The 23,490-nt window shown below is 34.9% G+C and overlaps 1 protein-coding gene across 3 annotated transcripts in view; it reads right to left on the bottom strand.

The window, feature by feature from the left end:
• Nucleotides 1–23,490, bottom strand: part of LOC122481729 (sperm-associated antigen 16 protein-like) — a 61,636-nt gene that overhangs the window by 37,698 nt on the left and 448 nt on the right. The window contains exons 2-5 of one of the 3 annotated variants that reach the window (XR_006296929.1): nucleotides 14,031–14,077; nucleotides 12,773–12,868; nucleotides 9,500–9,618; nucleotides 2,890–3,027 (exon numbers count right to left, since the gene is read on the bottom strand). Coding sequence is in view for 1 of the 3 variants with exons in the window: in XM_043577729.1 (XP_043433664.1) it covers nucleotides 2,874–3,027; nucleotides 9,500–9,618; nucleotides 12,773–12,868; nucleotides 14,031–14,077 (416 nt within the window). In the remaining 2 variants the exon portion in view is untranslated. Of the gene's footprint in view, nucleotides 1–1,952; nucleotides 3,028–9,499; nucleotides 9,619–12,772; nucleotides 12,869–14,030; nucleotides 14,078–23,490 lie in introns of those variants that run through there. The other 2 variants (XM_043577729.1, XR_006296930.1) reach the window with 2 other exon arrangements.

Below are 23,490 nucleotides of genomic sequence, written 5' to 3'. Positions count from 1 at the left end.
TTTTTTTTAGGTATAGCAATTCAAATGATATTTTAGAGTGAAATATTTCCCTTCTCGTGTCTTCCTTTATGCTTCATCATTACCGAATTTCAAAAATATTAATGATGTGATGATTAAAAAAATCCAAGGATGACAGCCTTTAGAGATATTGATAATAATAACTGACATTTTCAAAGTACTTTGTGATTTACACAGTTCTTTAATATAGATTGTCTCATTTAATTATCACATCACTCCCTAGGAGTTAATAATATTATGTATAATTACTCCCAGTTTAACATTAAGAAAACTGAGTTAATAAGTAGCAGAATAATGGAAGCCAGGTATTTGAACCTTAAGTTTGATACTCTTTCCATGGCAACTCTCTTCTCCAGATAAATATTAACCTTATAGCTACATGATTTCTCTAACTTTTCTAGATACATCATTAAATGCTACCAGTATTATCAGGACAATATATTAACATATCTGTAAGCCCAACTCTTTTTACATACTAAATATTCTTATTAGAAAAAAATATTTAACATCTACACTTACCTTCCCTCAAAAAATAGCCTTAAGGGGCGCCTGGTGGCTCAGTAGGTTGAGTGCCTGGCTCTTGACTTCAGCTTAGGTCATGATCTCATGGTTTGTGAGACTGAGTCCTGTGTTGTTGGGCTTTGCACTGTGAGCACAGAGTATGCTTGGTATTCTCCCTCTCCTTCTCCCCACCCCATCCCCTCGCCCCTCCTCTCTCTCAAAGTAAATAAAAACATTTTTAAAAAATCTTTAAAAAATAAGTTAAAAGAAAGAAGTAGCTTTAATCCTGAAAAGGAAAACTTTAGGGTAAATTCTATAAAGGGAATCCCACATTTATTACTAATTCCTATTGGAAAAATACCTTCAAAAGTCAAATTGAAAAACCTGTGTGATAAAACATTACAATTTGGGGCAAACTTGTAGTAAGACAGTAGTAGTTGGTAATATTTACAAAACATTTTCTAAGAATATATCCAAAAATTAGGTGCCATGAAAGTACAAAGTACTTAATATTCACTCAATGACATAAATATTAGGAATCTACTAAGGGTCAGGCATCTTTCCTTCAAATTTTTCATGTCAAGTAGATTAAAGCAAATAAATATTTTTCTTTTCTAATCTGTTAAAGTTTAATTATATCAAATAAGATAGATTTGAGAGAGAATCAGAAGCCATTGAAACTAAAATTACACTTTAATAAATATAGCAAATCTTATATACATTTAGCAATCTGATATTTTAGTAAACACAAACAAGAAACAGATTTCATTTGAGTGATATCTGTTTAGATTATGAGCTAATAATTTGCAAAGGTAATAGTTTATATGGTTTTGATTATAGCTATTAAATATGATATTCAATAATAAACCAGTGATCAACAATGGTTATTTAATGTCACTATGGCAAAACTCATTGAATAAAGAGATTCTATCTATTCAAAGGAACATTAGCAAACTCAAGCAATAATTCAAAGGAGATCAGGAACTGAAACAGTATGCCAAGCATCACTCTGAAAAATTTGCTGTGTCAAATTCCCAGTGCATCCATTAGGTGTCTATACAATAACACAGTGAGCAGCAGGGCCAATAGTGCAAACCACTTCTGAGAAATGAACTAAGAATAGAGAGAATGCTGGTTCCAGTGACTTATCATTCCATGGATCATCATACACTTCTCTCTAAAACATAAAATATCAAACAGTATATCCATAGATAGTATGAAATTTGTACAATGTGTAACAACTTTCTATGAGTGTAAATACTAAGTGAATAAATGATCATACAAATTATCTTTTATTCTTTTATTCACCACGACCTTTTTTTTATTTTATTTATTTATTTACTTTGAGAGAGAAAAAGAAAGAAAGAACATGACCAGGGAAGGGGCAGAGAGAGAGGGAGAGGGAGAGAATCCCAAGCTGGTCCACACACGACACAGGGCTCGAACTCACAAACCATGAGATCATGACCTAAGCCAAGAGTCATATGCTTAACCAACTGAGCAACGCAGGCACCCCTCACCACCACCTTTTTAAAAGTAGCTTATCTTAAAAATTTTCCTCACTTTGCAATACAAAGTTTTGTTTCTTTAAACTTTTTTACAAAGATTTTAAAATATTATGTTCCTGTATGGTAGTTCTACTTATCTAATGTATGGTTTTAGTATGATGCTTTAACAGAGAAAACTATGTTTAATTAAAAAATGAACAAAGCATGAACTTTCTCTACTTCATATCTAAGCATTTTCCATCTAATATCATCTTAGATGAGTAGATTCATCCCTAGTCAACACATTCACATATGTATCTTTGCCAGAATAACAGTGCTTATCTAAATTTGTTCGCCAAAACTGCATGTCTTCCTATAATTTTAGAAAGAAAGATTTGGCTTCTGTCAAGTTTCTTCTCTATGCATAAATTCATGCTAGGAGATTATAAAATAGCAGTTTCCTTTGGGGAATTTTCAAATACTAAAATTTCTCTAGCGAGAAATACACTATCTCCTTCCTTCCTCTCTGCCTTATATAAATTTACTATAATTTCAGAGATTAGCTTATCCTCATAGGGGAAGATTTCACAAACCATGAAAAGACTATGAAAAACATAAGAAAGTAAATGCCACATAATAAATTAACATCTCCTATACAACTCCCTGCATTCAACTCTTGCTAGTGGGTTGCAATTGTGAGAGTTCTGATCATCAGTTCAATTAACTTGCTAGTGAAGCCTGTCACATTCTTTCTAACTAGAATTTAAATAGAATTCAGTTCAGAATTAAAGCTCTGGTACATTAACCACGTGTTAGCTTCATTCAGCTCTTTACTTCTATTTGGTCCAAAAGAAAAAAAAAAGTCATTTAAAAATTAACATACTCAGCTGCCTGTTTGTAGTGTTTCAAGTCTTTCTTCAAATTTTTGTTCTCATTTTCTAAAAGCATATTCTGGGTGTAGACATCTGGAACATTCCCAAGATCTCTAAGTTCAGTTAGTCCCTTCTGTATTAACTCATACCTAGGATAAAATCAAACAAAAGGTTTTATGTTGTTGCTTTCTACTAAATTGGTTTAATTTATGTACAATTCAAAAAGTTCTCCTAGGGGATATTTATAGAATTGATTTGTGGCATTAATTTTATAAATTAAAATGTCCACATTTACAATATATATTTAAAATAACAAATAATTAGTTGCTAGGTACTCATATCATCATAGTACAAAAAATATAACCAAACATCTCATATGTTCCAGGCACTAATTCACTAATTCACTAACACTGGTGAAATTAACAAAATGGTCCAAGCCCCCATCTGTTCTAGTGTGCATAGTGATATGTTCCATGAAGTAAAATAAAGCAGGATAAGAGAGATAGAGAGACGAAGATAGAGACTGATGGGGGTGTTTGTGCTATTTTACATAGGATGAACACAGAAAGTATGATTGGTAAAGTGATATTTGAGCAGAGAACTAAAAGAAATAAAGGACTAAGTCATGTAGATATGAAGGGGAAGAGCATTATTGGCTGACAGAAGAGTAAATGTAAAGCCCTGAGAAAATGAGATGCTTGACATGTACCTTAAAAAGCAAAAAGCCAGAGCAAGGGAGAGAGTGGTGAAAAATGGGTCAGGAGGACAGCAGGGAGCCAGAGAGAAAAATATGATTTTACTTGAATCAGATTGAAGCCATTGGAAGGCTTTGAGAAACAAGTTACACCGATCAGATTTATGTTTAAAAGGATTAGTCTGGCATCTCTTTGAAGAAACTAACTCTACAGGAGCAAGACTAGAATCAGAGATGCTGGTTTGGAGCCTGTTGCAATAGTTCAAAAGAGCAACAACGGTGGCATGAACAAAGTTGGTAGCAGTAGAGATTATGAGAAACAGGTCCCTTCTGAACAGGGTGTAAAACCAGGGCCAACTTATTGGTGAAGCCAAAAAAAATTTTTCTTATGAATCAGCTGCCAAGCATTGGTTAAAAAAGTGGTCAAAGATGACTCCACGGTTACTGGTGGAACAACAAACATCCATTTATGAAGATGGGAATGAATGCAGTAGGAATTGGGTGATTGGAGAAATAAAAGAATTGCTTTTATTCATATTTTTTTCTTTTTTTTTTAATTTTTTTTTCAACGTTTATTTATTTTTGGGACAGAGAGAGACAGAGCATGAACGGGGGAGGGACAGAGGGAGAGGGAGACACAGAATCGGAAACAGGCTCCAGGCTCTGAGCCATCAGCCCAGAGCCTGATGCGGGGCTCGAACTCACGGACCGCGAGATCGTGACCTGGCTGAAGTCGGACGCTTAACCGACTGCGCCACCCAGGCGCCCCGCTTTTATTCATATTAAATGCAATATGAATATATTGCAAGTGAAGATAAATACTTGGAATAAATGTCAAGAGTTCAGGGAAAAAGTCAGGACATGGAATTCAAACGTGGGAATCATCAGTAAAGAGATACTATTTAAAGTTACAAGACTGTTGTTGAAAGTGCTGCTATAAACACTGGGGTACAAGTGCCCCTATGCATCAGTACTCCTGTATCCCTTGGGGCAATTCCTAACAGTGCTATTGCTGGGTCATAGGGGAGATCTATTTTTAATTTTTTGAGGACCTCCACACTGTTTTCCAGAGCGGCTGCACCAGTTTGCATTCCCACCAACAGTGCAAGAGGGTTCCTGTTTCTCCACATCCTCTCCAGCATCTATAGCCTCCTGATTTGTTCATTTTAGCCACTCTGAATGGCGTGAGGTGATATCTCAGTGTGGTTTTGATTTGCATTTCCCTAATGAGGAGTGACATTGAGAGGGAGGGAGCCAAACCATAAGAGACTCTTAAAAACTGAGAATAAACTGAGGGTTGATGGGGGCGAGAGGGAGGGGAAAGTGGGTGATGGGCATTGAGGAGGGCACCTGTTGGGATGATGAGCACTGGATGTTATATGGAAACCAGCTGCACAATAAATTTCATATAAAAAAATAATAAATAAATAAATAAATAAATAAATACAGAAGATTTAAAAAAATAAAGTCATAAGACTGGACAAGGCCAGCTAGGGCATGACTATAAACAGAGAAGTAAAGAAGTCCCTGGACTGTTTCAAGATTAGGAAGAGAAAGAAAGACTACCAACTAGAGACTAAGACAGACAAGGGCTAGTGAAGTAGTGGGTGAATATGAGAGCACTGTGGCTCTCAAACCAAGTGAATAAAGTGTTCCAAGAAGGAAGAAATGAACAACAGTGACAAATGCTGAAAACAGACTGAATAAAGAGGAGTACTAAGAATCAGTCACTGAATTTGGCAATGTGCAGCACTGAAAAAACTTTCAGCACAGTCATGGAGACAATAGTGCACCCAGAGTAGGTATAAGACTAGGACATGAGGAACTGGTAATAAACTCTTTCAAGGAGACATACTGTAAAGTGGAGCCTAGGAAATCAAGATTATCCTATAAAAAGGATGTGGAGTTCAGGGTGTTTTTTGTCTTCCACTTTTTTAAAAATATAAAAAATATTATTGGACATCTATATGCTTATGGGAATGATCCAGCAGAGAGGGAAAAAGTTTACAATACAGAAAACAGAGGGGACAATTGCTGAAGCAATGTCCTTGAGCAGCTAAGAGGATCTGGGCTCCAGTGGACAACTGGAGGGTTGGCCTTAGATGACAGTGTGCATGGCTCAGCTTCTGTGACAGGTGAGAAGAATGCCTGAGAACACAGGTGGCAAGCTAGTAAGTAGAGAGGGAGGCAGAGGTCATAGAATGTCTATTTTCTCAGTGACATAAGGAACATCAGAGAATCATTTACAGATTTTTAAATAATTATAATTTTAATTATATGTATACATGTAGCAATTAATAAAGCTAAATAAAAAAGTATAAACACAGAAAAACATTTCAGTAATAAAGTTATTAACAAAGAAATACCTACAAAGCTTGCTATATAGATGAGTTAAACATTTGTTTAAAAATGTTTAATTGTAAGCATTTTTATGTTATAAATCTTAATTTTATTAATATATTACAGATTAATAGAAGCCCTGAAGAATACCCAAAGGGTTAAGATAATAGAATCAATATTAAGTCGGTCAAGTGTCTGACTTCATCTCAGGTTATGATCTCACGACTTGTGAGTTCAAGCCCTGTATCAGGCTCTGTGCTGACAGCTGTCTCTCTCTCTCAAAAATAAATAAACATTAAAATTTTCTTTAAAAAAAAGCATCAATATTAAGTAGTATTTGCCACAATTTATAAAACAACAAAATAGATAACAATTTAATCATAAATTCACTACTTCATATGTATTTAGAATGTGATTTATACTTATCTCCAAAGAGAAGATATAAGGGTTGATTGAAGTATTAGCCCATGAAGTTTTTCTGACCATAAAATTGGTTTTCAGCAACTTGCTTTATTTAACGCAGAAAAAAATCTTACTAAAGAAATTATTTCAGTAAGAAAAAAAAGTGGTATATAGTCCTTTTCTACATTAAATGTTATGTAAATAAATTAATCTGTGGTAAAATAAATACAAATCAAGCATAATACGTCATAACACATACTATATCATATATATCTTAGGACATTCAAAAATAATTTATCATGACAAATTTCTGTAATCTATATAAAAATGTCAAAGATGATTTAAACTCACTAATACTATTCTAATACTATAAGATCACTAGGAATCTTAATCTACAAACTCTAGAAATATATTTCTCAGTAAAACAAGCATTTTTATATAAGATATTTTGTTTTTGTTTCAGATGTGTGTGTGTGCATGTGTGTGTGTGTGTGTGTGTGTGTGTGTGTGTGTATGTGTGTATGTGTTAAAGAAATATCCTGGCCTTTTTATTTCTTCCTCTTTATTCACTCACACTTAGAACAAGACTGAAAAGTGTTCAGATGGGGAAAAAAGATTGTTACATAACTATTAGGAACTGGAAATAAAATTGCCAACAGAACTGCCAAAAAAATTACTACCAGTAAACTTACATCAATGGTCTTCACATTTACCATTAAGTCCATAAACTACTTTGAATTATATACAAGTGGAGAATGTGCATGTATTTCAGGGAGAAAGTACATAGACTTTCATACAATTTGTCTATGGTATAAGGCCCACTGTCACAAATGAGAAATAGTATGACAGAATTTCAGTAAACACATCAATAGTGTCATAAGAGTAAAGTTAGTTTTCCTTCACGATGGCACCCAAGGCATAGGATATAAAAGACAGGAAAACAGTAACCTAGATAATAACAAGCATCAAATGAGAATTTTTCCTCCATGTTTTCAGGGACAGTTACAGAAAATACTTACCAACTAAGAAAAAATTCCATTAGCCACTGCTAACCCACAGTGCAAACATTTTTTGAGTTTCATATAAAAAAAATCACTACTACACACACATACATACACAATCTTTTTTTGTGTGTGAACAGCCAGAAAATAGTTTAGAATTTGCAAAAAAAAAAAAAAAAAAGCTTTCTGGGCCATGTGTTCTCCACTGTGCTGTGACTAACAAACTGTGCCATAGCATGAAAGCAGCCATACATAATACCTAAAAGAAAGGTCATGGCTATGTGCCAACAAAATTTTATTTACAAAACAGGGGCAGGCCAGATTTGTTTGCTGACCTTGGATTTAAAGAATTTACTGCAATTACTGTTTGAGGATTAAAAGGCCACAAGCCAAATTTTACTCCCAGGTTTTTTGGTGACTTTAAGGGTTTTTTGTGTTACAAACTAACAGTGAGGGAACCTTGTTTTGTCAACTTTTGTAAGATTAAATGAATTCAGAGCAACGAATACTACAAACATTTTTATCCATAATAAAAATGATAAAAAATATACTTAGTATTCTTATAGTCCTACTATTGCAGAATAGGTAAAAGTTTCTGATCAAATTAAAAAATGTTTCATGTGAAGAAAAAATATCCAAGACTGTAATCTTATCACAAACAGCTTGTAAACTCATTACAAACTGACATCTAGGAATAAGGATGCAATTATTTGAACCACAGTATCACTAAACAATATAATAAAGAGATATTTTATAAGAATCTTACTTTAAGATTGTAGTATTATACTAAATGGCACGCTTACACAGGGGTTCTATACGTCCTAATTATATTGTAGTTTCCTAAAATTTCATCTCAATTCAAATTGCTAAATCTAAAATGATAATATGACACAACAAGCACTTAACTGTTAAGAGTATACTTGGTTACAGATTTCTCAAAGGGAATCATTTCACACTTTGGCCTAGACAAACGTGCAAGTACTATGTCCTAACACATATTCTTAGGAGAAAAAAAGGAACTGAGCCACATTAATTTTTCATTTCATTAGTACTACAAATTAATCATCTACCTACTTTTACAAAAATGTATTTTCTAATACATTTGTAATTCTTTCATAGGGGCATTTTTATAAATATTACTCATGTAATTTCTAAATTTAACAGGAACACTATTTTTCTACCATCAAACTTGCTGTTTCTTTAACTGTATTAACAAAAAATGGTTCTTTTCATTAAATGTATTAACTTTAGATATGCAATTTAAAATAATAAAACTAATTTCTTCTATCTACCTGATCTCCATAGATCAGAACCAAAAAAAGCAGCAAATAAAAACTGTATCACAGTTGGATTAGTAGAAATTACAAATTGCCCCCTATATTTATTTAAAATTAGGATTTAGCCCCCAAACACTATAAACATCTTTATTTATCATAGTATTCCCTTTCCATGATATGCAATGGCTTTTAAAGTTCAAACATATTTTTATATCCAATTATTTAATAATATAATAATATTGCATTAAGGAATGTTAGGACTCTGAACACATGCCTGGTGACATTACTGCTGTAGCAAAGGAATAAAGACAGCATGCCTGATGATTTTCATACCCAATAAGTTATTAAAATTGTCAATTATAACAAGAAAATCTGCATTTAGACATCATGTGAAAATATAATTCTGCTTATTTCCAAATGAAGAAATATTTATATAAAAAGAATCAATCAGTTGTGTGAGTAGAGAAAGGCAGGCCATCATACTATAAGGAAAACAAGCAAAGTAGTACTCTTGGTAGGATATCTTAATGCAGAAAATAATACCCTTAATAATTATACAGAACATACTAGAAAACTATTTAATAAAAGACCTTGTTTTATACAACCCCAGGAAATACTCCATTTTCTTGATTTTTGAAAATCACCCAAATATAAGAAAGATGTTTAATAAAAATCTCTTTTAAATTAATACCCTAATTATGTGAATGTGTGTGAATGTGTGTATGTGTGTGTGTGTGTGTGTGTGTGTGTGTGTGTGTAAGTCTAATGGTTTCGTTGGTGAGGCTGGGAAAAGTTTCCATCCATTTCAACCATTTTGCATAAGCTGAGCAACTTCAAGTCCTTTAAGACACTTAAAAGTGGATGTGTTAGCATTTCTAGAGAACTATTTATCCACATAATTGTTTACCATTCAGACTGAAAACAATCAAGAGTTCTGGTCATTCCCATTTTGATTAGGAAATTGCAGAGAAAGTCTTCTATTACTTCAGGTACTGGTTGCTTTGAAGGAAGAACTGTTTTCTGCTCCTGAAATTTAAATGTACAATTATTTATTTTGAAAATATAAAATCATCACTAAGCTTTTGTTAAGTTTATTTATTTTCTTTTTTTAAATGTTTATTTACTTTTGAGAGAAAGAGAGAGAGAGAGAGAGAAACAGAGCATGAGTGGGGAAGGGGCAGAGAGAGAGGGAGACAGAATCCAAAGTAGACTCCAGGTTCAGGGCTGTCAGCACAGAGCCCAACACGAGGCTGAAACCTACACACCATGAGACCATGACCTGAGCCAAAGTCAGACAATTAACTGACTGAGCCACCCAAGCACCCCTGTTTATTTTGAGAGAGAGAGAGAGTGAGAGAGGACGTGCCCACAGGTGCTAGCAGGAGAGGGGCAGAGAGGGAGGGAGAGAGAAAATCCCAACCAGGCTCTACATTCAACAGGGAGCCTGACATGGGGCTGGATCCTACAACCCTGGGATTGTGACCAGAGCAAAAATCAAGAGTCAGATGCTCAACTGACTGAGCCACCTAGGCACCCCTTTCAATAAGCTTTGATTACTGGTACTGAAAGGCTGTTAATTTATTCATTCACTTGTTCATTTTTTCATCTAATTTTTTTTTAAGTGTTATGCTCCAGGGACTATTTTAATCACTAAGAATAAAGCAGTAATGAAACTAGATAAGACTCAGTGTTCATACCTAATGGTCAAGTAGATGAAGACAGAAAATGAAAAACTAAATTAAAAATATATAATATGGCAGATGGCACTAAGTGCCTGGGAGAAAAAAAGCAGGGGACTGAAGGGCGGGAGAGCCAAATGTATTAGAACACAGCCATGCTCATTTTTTACATATTGTCTATGGATGCTTTCATACACATGACAGAGGTGAATTGCAACAGAGATCTTACGGCCCTCAAAATCTAAAATATTTACTATATGATCCCAGAGAACATGTTTGCAGACCCCTAAACTAGAAAAGTGGAGATATTTCAGCAAGTGAGATATGAAATTAGAACAGCCATAAAAACTATTATGTCACATAAGCCCATGTATAAAATAAGACAAATAATGGGTAAATTCTTAAAAATATCAACAGTATGGTTGCCCCCAGAGTGCATTCATTTTCTTTTCATTGGCAAGAACTTATTAATCTAACTGCCAATCATTTAGACAGACAGATCTATTTTCATATATAGAAACCCAGAAGTAGACTTTCCTTATTCATTGTCCTTCTTAACCTGGTCTTGATTACATACCAGGTAAATGTTACATACCTAGTAATAGTTACATAGAAATGCAGTGAGGAAAGAATCTCTGTTTCCCTAAAAATTTCTTTTCTTTTTTTAAATTGTTTTAAGTTTATTTATTTATTTTGAGAGAGAAAGAGAAAGAGAGTGCGTGCAAGCAGGGGAGGGACAGAGACAGAGGGAGAGAGAGAGAATCCCAGGCAGGCTCATCATTGTCAGCACAGAGCCCGATGTAGGGCTCAATCCCATGACCCGCAAGATCATGACCTGAGCTGAAGTCAAGAGTCAGGCACTTAACCAACTGAGCCACCCAGGTGCCCCTAAAAAGTGCTTTTCAAAAGAGCTATACATAACTTACTGCTGATCTTAATTACTAGTTGCTACAACCTTCAAACAGTGATCAGTTGAAGCAAATTTGGCGGGCTACAGAAATTTCCTGACAAATGAATAGGGTTTTAAAATGAATTTTTTTAAAGCTCAAGCAGAATAATTTGTAATATCTTTCCTAAGGTCATTTTAAAAGATATTATATAACAGTGTTGATTATATGCAGGACCCTACATCACACATGGAAGATGTCAAAGCAGCAGAATACAGCATCCCTGTCTTCAAGTCTTTGCATTACGGTGGAAATTTATATATAACTACTGGGTAAGGGTATAACACTGTTGGAAGTAGACATTCATTTTACAATAATAAATGCCACCTTGGCATTTTTGGTCAATAAATTTGAAAATGATATTTAGAATGAGATGGAGGATAGCTGAAGGAACTGGGAACATAGGAGGAAAAGGACAGAGAGACTGTACCTAATCTAGTTTCTAAAGATGTCTGTGAGCTCATGTTTGTATGTACATTTGTATGTATGGTCTAGTAGACTCCTGCCCTTCTCGAATAGTATTTTCTTTCTATTTCTTCCTGAATACATCTGATACATATACTTTGAAACAGCCAAAGCAGAAATCCAACCACCTTAAAATGCCATGTTTCTTATACATGGAGACTTACAATCCTATCAACATATTATACACACATGCATACACACACATGTTCTAAGCTATAATGTGATCATAAATGTTTCTTTTAACTTTACATATAATATTCAGTCAATATATATTTGCTGAATGTCTCCCACATGCCAGGCACCATGAGAGGTGCTAGGTATTAAATTTGAATGAGATACTTCCCTATCTCAAGGAATGAAAGACTAGTTGAATAAAAACAACATATCCCCAGAGCACCTGGGTGGCTCAGTTGGTTAAGTGTTTGACTCTTTACTTTGGCTCAGGTCATGATCTCACAGTTTGTGAGATGCAGCTCCACAACAGTCTCCCTCTCTCTCTGCCCCTCCCCCCATTCACATCTCTCTCTCTCTCTCTCTCTCTCTCTCTCTCCCTCCCTCCCTCCCTCTCTCTCCCCCCACTCTCTCTCAAAATAAATAACTTAAAAAAATTCCCCTACCACATTCTTTAGTAAAATAGCTCATAAGAAAAAAAGTTGTAACATATTAAGCATCCCTATCAGATAAATATTTCCATGAAAAAAACCCACAGAATTTTGCAAAAATACATTTTAGTATCTGTATCCAATACCAAATTCTGTACATTAGAATTTAAAATCCTTGTTTTACTATCTGGTGAGATTAAACAGGCAAAGTTCTGAGGGAAGGTGTCATTTGTCATCAAGTTATGTAAGAGTAACCATGATGCGGAAAATGACAATCCAAAAAAGAAGAAATATGACTACTTACTTAAAGTTACGGTGTGATGATAAAATCACAAGAGAAAAAGGCACAGCAAGGGATAGGACTGTATTTACTAAGTAAAGTACTTAAAGTTTAAATGACTTTCCAAATTTCACATAAAAGTCTCACTGCTAAGCTACAGGCTGTGTTCAAACTACACAAACTATAGGTTGTGTTCAAAATTCTCACCAAAATCTGAGTATCTGTAGCCTGTTCTTGGACCATCTGAATTGCTTTTGCCAGATCTTCTTCACCTTCTGGAATGCTAAAATTGTCATCTGGTATCTAAATCAGAGAAAGAGTATAGAAAGAGTAAGCAGGAATATAAAAGTAACTTACTTCATTTCAGAAATAATTTTTCCTCATAAAATAAAGGATCACAAAAATAGACACCTTATGTAAGATGCCATGTAATTCTGAAGTTCTGTGACAAATGGATAACCAAGCAGGAAGCTTTCTGACTTCCTTGTAAACATCATCAATGTCACTTCTGATAAACTCGAGATCAGTTTATGGGCATCTGCTCTTATCTATAATGACAAATATAGTCTAACAACTCTGCTGAGAAAAAATGTAAGACCATTTCTTTTTCATAACTACAAGTAACTGCAAATCTCTAGTTTATTAAAAAAAACAAAACAAAATAAAATGAAGCTCACTGCCTGAATGTTATGCTCTTGGAAAAATGCAACAGACTCTAACTATGATAATAATGATGGTTAACATTCACTGTGTGCTTCTTACATGCTGATGAGTTTTATGTATCTTACATTAACTCCTTCAGTAATTTCATATGGCACATATTCATTTTATCTCTATTTTACTAGTATAATAAAAAGTTATCTACTGTTTGTCCTTTTACTTGCTCAGGCCACAAATTGCCAGGCTTGCTTTCACAGTTTCACTTGCAGTGCCTATCCTTTAGGAATGACTCTAGGTGCCACATCTCAGAAGGAACGATAGGTCCTATCCAAACAGTGAATGAAAGGAAAAATTTGAGGCAGGAACTACATTACACACAGAATTAGAGTAAGCTGAAAGGAAGCAGGGGATCTGACCTACAGCCAGTAGTGGGAATCTGGAAAACCCATCCAAGAGCAGAATGGATGTTTGGGAAGGAATGCCTGCTGGACAGGCAAACTGTAGTAAGGATCCACAAGGCAGGGGATAAGGAGTTAACTTTGAAGCACAATTAACAGGAAACCAAAAGAGCCAGATGGATTAACCAATCTAAACTTTTAAACAGAACTTTCACACTTCACTCTTAACTAGCTCCTATTAGCTAAATTCAGTTGAAAAACTAACATCTCTTAAGGAAAACAAAAAATAAAATAAAATAAAATAAAATAAAATAAAATAAAATAAAATAAAATAAAATAAAATAAAATGAATATTTCATAAGAATGACAATGAATTTACAAGTAAATACTTAAAATGAAAAAATTACCTCTTCATATTCATAATCATCTTCAGATGCCTCAGTTACGGTGACCTCTGAAATCATGTCAAGTTTCAATCTCAAGATATATGGGATAAAATGATTCGTTTAAAATTGATTTGACATTAAAATTCAGTATTAGATCCATTTATCTCACCGAGTTGGTAAATGTAATATAAACTCTTTAAAATTTCTCTTCCCCATATAACCTACAAATATAGATATCTTAAAACAAAATATTTTTATTATTATTTTAAAGCATTGCTCTATAGAACCCAAACCTATAAAAAACTACATTCCCATACATCTATTTACTATCTAATGAGTTCCAACTTGATTGTAAGGCTTACAAAAATGTACATGGTATATATAATAAGATAGTATAGATTAGAAAGAGAAAAGAAAACTTATGGACATGAAAACTATGACAGTCAATTTTTTAATTTATCTCAAACTAATTTAAACTCTCAGAGCTCCAGAGTCATTCACAGTGCATTGTGACTTCTTAAAGTATTACGAATTTCCGAAAAGCACACCAATATCCATATATAAGTAAAAAACAGATTTCAATGTTTTCATAATAAAAATTACTTAAATATCTTCTTATTTATTATATATTTCAATTTTAAAATTAAATTTCATTCACAGGAAAGGCAGCCTAATTAAAGCAAAGTATACAGTAATCATAATTCAATGGTCCATAAAGTATCAAGAAATAAGCATTAAAATATCAATGGAAATGACTAGTAAAAAATTCTAACAGCATTGCTGTAAGACTTTCAAAAATCATAAGTTACTTTAATTATAAATGAAAACTTCAAGATAATGCTTAATTTTGAAAGAAATCAAAACATATACCATTAACATTTTGTTGGTTGGTGGGTTTACATTTCTCTCCACATGTACAGATGGGATTATGCCAAGTTCATTCAAAATGTATGAAATTAAACACTTTAACGTATAGTAATGGTTACAAAAATCAAAGACGAGATTAGCCAAGCTTTTGTTTTGCTGCTGGTTATGAGAAATTATCTTCCAAGAGTTAGCTAAAAATGTATATAACAACTCATGCTGTTTGTAATAAGAACTGATATCACTTATATAGTATTTAAGAGAAGCAGACACTGTCCCTCATTCTCATCCTACCTGCAAGCTATAATCATCTCCACTTTACAGATTAGGACTCACAAGCACAAGGTTACACAGGTAGGACCTAACACAGTTGGTGATCAGCCCCGGAAGTACAGGTTTCACTATGCTATACTTAAACCTCTCTTGTTATTCCATATTCATCTTCTGTGCTATGTAAACACTTGGAAGTGTTTGCCAATTATCTTCCACGCAATTCTAAACCTCTAAAAGATGGGTTATGCAGCTTTGTTACTCAGTTCCATCATAAGCAGTAACTTCACTGTTTATCCAACTGGAAAGACACTTAAGCCTATTTCAGTTACAAACAATTCTTAGGAACCAGATACCATCAAAAGGCCAGTAGTTCATTGTCAAACAAGTTTATCTCCCAATAATATGGTTAAAAGTAATTTTGGCTCAAAAATAACTACTTAATTTAACTAATTAAATAAGTAAGTAAAATAACTAATAACTAATTAAAAACTAACATGGTAGATTAAACTACTACAGAAAAAAAAAAGATGCAACCCTGCAGCTTATCCTATAATACCCATACTGGGTAATTTACCCATATGAACTTCATATGGCAAATTTACCCATACTGGGCACCAGGAGTGAAGGACCTACCTATGTTAGTTAATCTACTACCATGGAACAGTTTCCAATAGCACTTGCCTCACTCTCTAGTCCCTTGCCAGCAGCCTTCTTAAGAGACCACCAGGCTTCCACTAACAGTCTGATCAAAGTATTTAGTTTTCACTAACATCCTACTTAAAGAAATTCTAACATCTGTCCTATTTCAGTTCCAGAGCCACTCTAATACTTTAAAGGATTTCTTATGTTAGAATCCCACTTTCAGGTGCCAAAATCTGTACTTTTTATTATTATTGCTTAACAAACTCCCCAAACCTTAGGCTTAACAATAAGCATCCATTACCTCATAGTTTCTGTGTTCAAGAATTCAGTAGTGGCTTAGCTTATGGATTTTGATTTGGGGTCTCTCATGAGACCTCAGTGAAGATAGCAGCTAGGGCTGCAGTCCTCTGAAGGCTCGGTGGAGGCAACAGGATCCATTTCAAAGATGGCTCTAACATTGTTGGCTAAAGGTTTCAATTCCTCCCCATGTGGGTCTCTCCACAGGCATCTTTAGCATTCTCAAGACATAGCGGCTAGCTACCCCCAGAATGAGCAATATAAGAAAACAAAGTGGAAGCCACAATGTCTTTTATGACCAAGCCTCAGAAGTCACATCATTGGTTACATAGGTCAACCCTATTCAGTGCCTAAGGGAGCTAAATAAGAGCATGAGTATCAGGATGTGGGAATCACTATGGAAGCTGGCTACCACAGATGAATTGAGGAGTTTCAAGAGTATTAAGAGTTAATGCATGTAAATCACTTAGAATGGTGCCTAGCTTATAGTATATGCTATGCAAGTATTTGTTATTATTTTCCTTGTTCTAGAAAGAGAAGAGTACCTATGGAGAAGTCTCATAAGTCTCTCATGGCCTAGTTCCCCCAGGCTTTAAAATGAATGGATTAATAAAATTTATTCTAAATCTTCTTCCTTTCTAAGTTTAGATTTTTCTGATACATTTTCACTTGTTTCAATAAAATTTCCAGAAGTTCAGCTACAGGAAATCAATCTCCTTTCTATGGAAAAGTATACTAAAACTTGATTTTGTAAGAAGTCACTTGTCTTTAGGTCTCTAGAAAAGCTATTCGTCACTGCTCATACCATAATAAATTTCACAAAGAAGTAAATATTCTAAAATCATTTAGATAGACTTTAAAATTGTAAATTAGCCAACTGGTAAGATTAATGTAAGGAAGAAACATCAAAGCATAGGTTGTTAAACATAGCAATACACAGAGAGAAAAAAAAGATTTGTCCTCAAAGCTTTGGAAATATCAAACAACACCTGCCATACTGCTACCCAGAAAATATATGAGGCAACAGCTTTTGAACCCTAATAATATAGTTTCCCCAAAATCAAAACAGTAAGTGGAAAAATAACTACCATTTCATAAAGCTTAAAAGTTTTGTCATATGGATCATTATCATATTTATTCTCACAACAATCCTCTGACATTGAATAACACATATATAATCATTTCTACATAAAAAAATAAAAGAAACTTAATCAAGGAGATTAAGAAATCTTCCAAAAATCATATACCTATAAGTGACAAAAACAAATTTCTTGAATAAAAATATCAGGAATTTTCTACATTATCATATTGTGTCTACAGTGACACAACAAGAATGTGCAATTTTTACCAAAATCCTAGGTACTTACTTTCCAAACTTTCTAGTGTTATATCATCAACAGCTAAATCAAACCATTTAAATAGCTCAATTTGAAGACCCTAAAGGAAAGAGAAGTATAAAAGAGGGCAAACATACCAACCCAAAGATTAAATTAGCCAAGGGCAAGAGATTAATGAGACAAAAGGTCAGGAAGAGGATAAACATCCAAAATAGGAACCACTATTTTCCTTGACTGGTATTTTCAGTATCCACAAAAATGATCCGTACATAAAATCTTCCCAAGAGCAACTGAGTTGAAATGTGATGTTGAGGTGCTACCGAAGAAATAAATGTACTTTGGCATGTGCGTTGGTATGCATCTGTCTGGCTGAGCTGGCTAGCAACACATGGACAAATGCACAAATGAATTCCCAAATGATTGTGTGGCAGTTTACAAATATGCATATAGTACAAAATATAAAAATAAAGTAAGTATGGAAATTCAAAGAGAAAGAACAGAAATAAGATAAAGGTAAGGATACAGTACATGCCATAAAGTCTCATGAACTCTGTCAAACATAAGCCACAGATTTGACCCAAAGCTTCCCAGCAGTCTGGGTAAAGAGGGGAATGTAATCAGATACGAATTCCGTAACCATCCAACAAAAACAGATGAGTTTCTCAGCAGATGTACAGCAATTTCTGGTTGTGAAGCCCGAGAGAAATTACTCTCTCCCATTCTCATAAAGAGAACACTGTGGATTGTACCGATATTGATTCCCTTGGCCATCGGGACAGCCAGAAAGACTGAGTGAAGCAGGATCTGATGGAATACCATGTGTAAAAAAAGGTTGGAAAGACTGCTTTAGAAGCAATGTTGCCAGAATAGGAATAAGCAATTGACCAAGAATTGCCTGAATGATAAAAACCCTCTACTCTCATTCTACTTTTACTGGACAACTTTCTCATGTGTAATTTAATCTCTAAGGTGACCCTATTCTGCAGGAAATGTCCATACAATTAAGCTGGTCACAGTTCTCAGGCAAAGTGATTTTTTTTCCATTGCAGAATAAACCAGAATTCTGGCTCAAAATCAGTTTCTTAATGCCAAGAAAAACCCTCTTCTTATTATCTGTCTAGTATTCCTTCAAAGAACATTGTTGAACTCCATTTTTCGAAATTCATTTTTCCCTCCTGTCTATTCTTTTTAGGTCTAGCTATTGCCTTTCTGCCTGCTTAATGCTAAGTTGACATCTAATATTGTGCCTAGTGTTCTAGTTTCCTCTTGCCCAGGGTAAAGTCAGTGATTCCACTTCCTCTCTGACCTGCAGCCACAGCCTTAGCACCACCCGTTTCTAGGCCACATTCCGTATCCCAGAATCAGAGCCTACACCCAGACTAAGGGTCCCACTCCACATCTCCCCTTGCTCTGAAATTTAGTAATACTTGTGATTTGCATATAATTTGCATATTATGTATCAGTTCCCTGATGGTACTTGGTCACCATGGGTGAACTGACTGGCAGTTTCTGCACTGGCGGAATCTGTACCAGATCTCGGCCTTGTAGATCCTATCAGAAAATAGGACAATATACGCAGAAACTGTCAGGAAACCCTAAATCCATCACAGTACTACAGAAGACACAACCGCAAGAAGCCTCAGAGAAGCATTTCAGCTGGCATAATGGAGTCGAGCTTGAGGTGACAGTTGATATGATGGGGTCACAAACAAGGCTCTACAAATGAACCACAGCCAGAAAACTATAAATGATTTTTAGATGTGAACACCATACAAAGTGCTCCTCACACGCTCGTCTCTTCCCAGTGCTGCACTGGAGGTGCGTCACTGCCAGCAGCAGCATCTTTACAAGGAACTGGAATGAAACACACAGTTAATTATATTTTACATGATTTCCCAAAGCTACTATAGACAGAAACTGCTTTGTAATCTTTGCCGTCACTGCAGAGCCAATGTACATAAAGGCAATCTAAAATCTAGCCTGGATCCTTCATGACCAACATTTTACTTACCAAATTGAAATAAAAGTACTGTAAATGGTAAACATCACAGCCATGGTTCCCTTTCTTAGGAATGCCAGTTTGAATAATATAACTTAACTGAATAATAGACACCGAAGATGGCAGATAACTGGCTACCACTGGCTACCACTTTCTCCACTGTTATTTGTTTTCTGCAGTCTTTCCCACCAAGTCTTCAGGAGGTCTCAGAATCTTATTAACACCACATAGCAGGGAGCCACTACCAATTCAACAGACACGGCAAGAGTGGAAATGTATTGGCTACCCCTGCCCCAGACACCATTGCACATCTTCTGCCTCAGAAGGTGGAAAATAACTTTCTTTTCAAAATATAAGGCTCACTGTTCTCATAGCGGGTGGTGGTTTAAGTTTTTCCAACTTTATGCCAGGAGATCCAAAGATACGGGCTCTATAACTAAAAATATAGATATACCTCTATCTGAAAATATGATGGCTAGGAGTTAAGAAATTTGTTTACAGCCTTATTATTCCAATTATATTCTTTAGACCAGCAGCACCAGCAACACCTGGGAGCTTATTAGCAATGCAGAATTTCAGCCCTCACTAGAACTTACTGAATTAGTCTTCATTTAAAGATCCGTATCTTTGATTCATATGCACATTAAAGTTTGCCCAGACTAGAGGACACACAACAAATTCTTTCTTTCTTTCCAAATGGCCTATGACTTTCATGCTTGTAAAATTCAGCACTCCAGGTTTAGTAACATGCCTTTTGGTCTAGATTCTACATTCAGACTGTCTATCCTTGTATTTGAATATATGTAGGGTGCAACTAAGATGCCATGGACAAATTAATTTTCCCAATAAGAAATAGATGACTTGAGTACCTAACGATTATTAAGGATTTTACAAATATCTGCTCACTCAATACTACAAAGATTCCAGAGAAGTAACATAAGAGATGGGAAAAATCACTAAATGTTAAAAATAATGAATAAAAAGACTGTTAAATGATAAAAATGCAATTTTAATTAAAGTTATCAGTGAACATTACTATTACAATGAACGATTGTCTAGGGATATAATTTAAGAAAACAAGCATGCATCTTAGATGAGGTGTCTAAGTGTGTTCGCCATATTTCAGTTGACTAGTTTAATGGAATCTTTAATTTTGCACCTTCAGAAATAGTTGACTTTGGGACTGAATCCAGAGTTGATCAGCTTCAAAAGACTGGTTTAAACTCATTCAACTCTCAGAAATTGCTGGTGGGGCCAGAGCAAACCTCTTCAGTGGTCAGCAAACTTATCTCCATGATCTAAGAAGCCAAATTCTTAGCATTGGAATGCGTTGAAAGATAAAATAATCAAAATCCAGCTAGAGGAGCAGAGAATCAGTGCAAAAGGAGGGAGATATCAAAGACAATACCTTGGGGGCTCCACTTTCCTAGAGTCCATGTATTCCATTATTCTTCCTTGAACATTTCTTTTGACATGTAGCAACAAAATCAATTAAACACTAGCTTTCTTAGTACAATTCATTCCAGCTTGCATCTCCCAACTGGACTGGGCATTCCCATATGTCCCTAGCCATACATTAAATGTAGTTCCTACTCCATATGGAAAACCTTACCCAAGCTGTCCTGATTTCTAATAGAGAATTCATTCATAAGAGAACAATCAGCTTTCTTTACATACACTCGACCCTTTACAAAGCACATAGTTAAAATCTGGTCTTATGTTTTACAGTGTTGCAAGTATCTTTCTAATGAGGACTTCTCCAGAGGATTCATGTGCTTTCATAAACAGATTTCTTCAAAGCTCTGGATATAGCTAAGAAAGGAACAATGACATGTATGTTTGTATCTTGTGCAGAAGTTTAAAACATAAAAGCAATGATATTGTGAATTGCTTCAGAAGAGAAACAGATAACACCTACCTTTACAGGTAGTAGGTTACAAAGAAGAGGTGTTGCAGGGGTAAGAATTATTTTTCCTGCATACATTCTCTAAACTTACAAAGAAAACAGGGACTTTACTTAATGAAGCCATTCCCCTCATGGTGGATCCTGGCTGTTTTCGGTTTGGGCCCTAATAATTTGTACATGTTCTTTATGTTTGAATGTTTAACAGCAAAGAAAAGGGTGACTTCCTGAAGAATTACAGTCAACCTCTTTTAAAGATTTAATATTGATATCTTGTTGTCTAGTATTCTAAGGAGCATCTGTTCAGTCATAAATAAGTGAAGCCCAAGACCAAATGCAGAAGTGATTAAGTATATGTGCAAAGTAGAGAACATCAGATTTCTGATTCATTTGTGCATATTATAACTTTTATTTACCCACTGCAATAGCTCAATTAAATTACCTGAGAGCTAAAGACTTTAAACCCAAGAAAGTCTCACTTCAGCAACTATCATAATTGCCTTAAGAAACAATGTCAAATAACATTATACAGTCAACTCTTAATTATGCATGTTAAGAGAGCCCAGGGATACAAGGATAATTGGCATTCAAAAGTAATCCTCAAACTTCATTTTAACTAAGAGTTAAAGCCTCACTTATGACTGAACTTCCCACCTAAACAATGAATGTAGGAAAACTAGCTATCTGTGTAGTTCTGCTATCCCTGGACTACCCTTTGGTTGAAATCCAAAATAGTAGTCAACTAAAGGGAGATGGAAGAAAAGCAAAAAGGCAAGATAATTTATAAACCGGATAATAAAATCCTAAAAAGTTAGAGTTGCTTATATTTACAAATGTGATTATTTGGAGAAATCTTTGTCAGGCAGGTTTTTTTTGCAAACTGCTATACGTTTGCAGTTGTAACCCAGTGATCGCCTGGAAAATTAAGTAAACCGAAAAGCTGTACTATATGGGAGTCCACCATTTATTCCACAGGGATATCTACAAAAAAGTTAACCCATCGTGATTGCCTCATGTTCACAAACCATGTGTTACAGAAATCATCTTAATGTAAACAAAAATAAGATGCTGGTTACCATTCACTACCAGAGACACTGAAAAACTTTATACTTGATGCAGTTAAGTTCTGTAAGAATTGTTGGCTCATTTTCGAATTTAAAAAGGAATTTTACTGGGAAAAGTAGCTATTTAGAGCTCTGAAAATAGTACAATGCCTCATTTAAGACACTAGGGCACCTACATATTTCCTTTAAATTGATTTTGAACTATTGAAGCATATATTCCTATAATGATCATGTTTGCATTGAAGAAAATACCACATATTCTCTTTGATCTTTTCAACGAAGTTCTTCAAAGCTCCCTGAAGCACCGGTGTGTACAGAGCCTGAGTCAGGACAGGTGAACCAGTTTGCCAAAGCCCACAAAACCAATCATTGCCAAATCTCTGAAGTCTTGAATTAAAGCCGGGGGATTCAAAGTTGGACAAAGAAATAATAAAGCAGATTTTGGAGTTTCCTTGATATCTTTAAGAATAAAACAGACAACCCTCTCTCTCCTACCTGCCTTAAAAAAGGCACCTTTTTCTCACGAACTCTCCTTCTCTCTCCAGTACAATTACTCTACATACCCAGCGGAGGTGAGCTCAAAGGCCTTACCAAGAAATAGTGAACCTAATTATTCACATATGGCTATTCCATTTTTCTAGTATTTCCATTGATAATTGCTCATCACTGCCTGGTTTCTTCCTAACACCTCTGAGCCTTTTCAGCTCACCGGGTCATCATTTAGTTGCTTTAAAAAAAAAAATGTAATAATTATTATTAAGTAGCCAAAATTGCAACTACCAAGGAAGTTGACGCTACCACAACAAATCATTTAAGCTTTGGTCAACTGAACCATCTACAGAATCACAGGTTGAATATTCTGAGCTTCAGTTCCTTAAAACGCAAAGGCCGAAGTCTTTCCCAGTCTCCTAACTTTCCCTACTGAATTGGTTCCCACGGTATTCCGCAGGTTTAGGGCTTATTTAGGAAAATCACTAAGCGAAAGGGGGGTTAGATCAATCTGTTGTACCACCTTAACATAAAACTTCCATCCAAAGTTTGCAAAGTGGTGACTAAGTACCAGATTCCTGAAGGTTCTTCCAACAGGAATGCAGCAGCCTAA

Source organism: Prionailurus bengalensis, chromosome C1, assembly GCF_016509475.1.
Source record: "Prionailurus bengalensis isolate Pbe53 chromosome C1, Fcat_Pben_1.1_paternal_pri, whole genome shotgun sequence".
In the NCBI taxonomy this organism is placed as follows: domain Eukaryota; kingdom Metazoa; phylum Chordata; class Mammalia; order Carnivora; family Felidae; genus Prionailurus; species Prionailurus bengalensis.
Note: the sequence above shows the minus strand (reverse complement) of the source record. Positions and strands in the feature narration are given on the sequence as shown.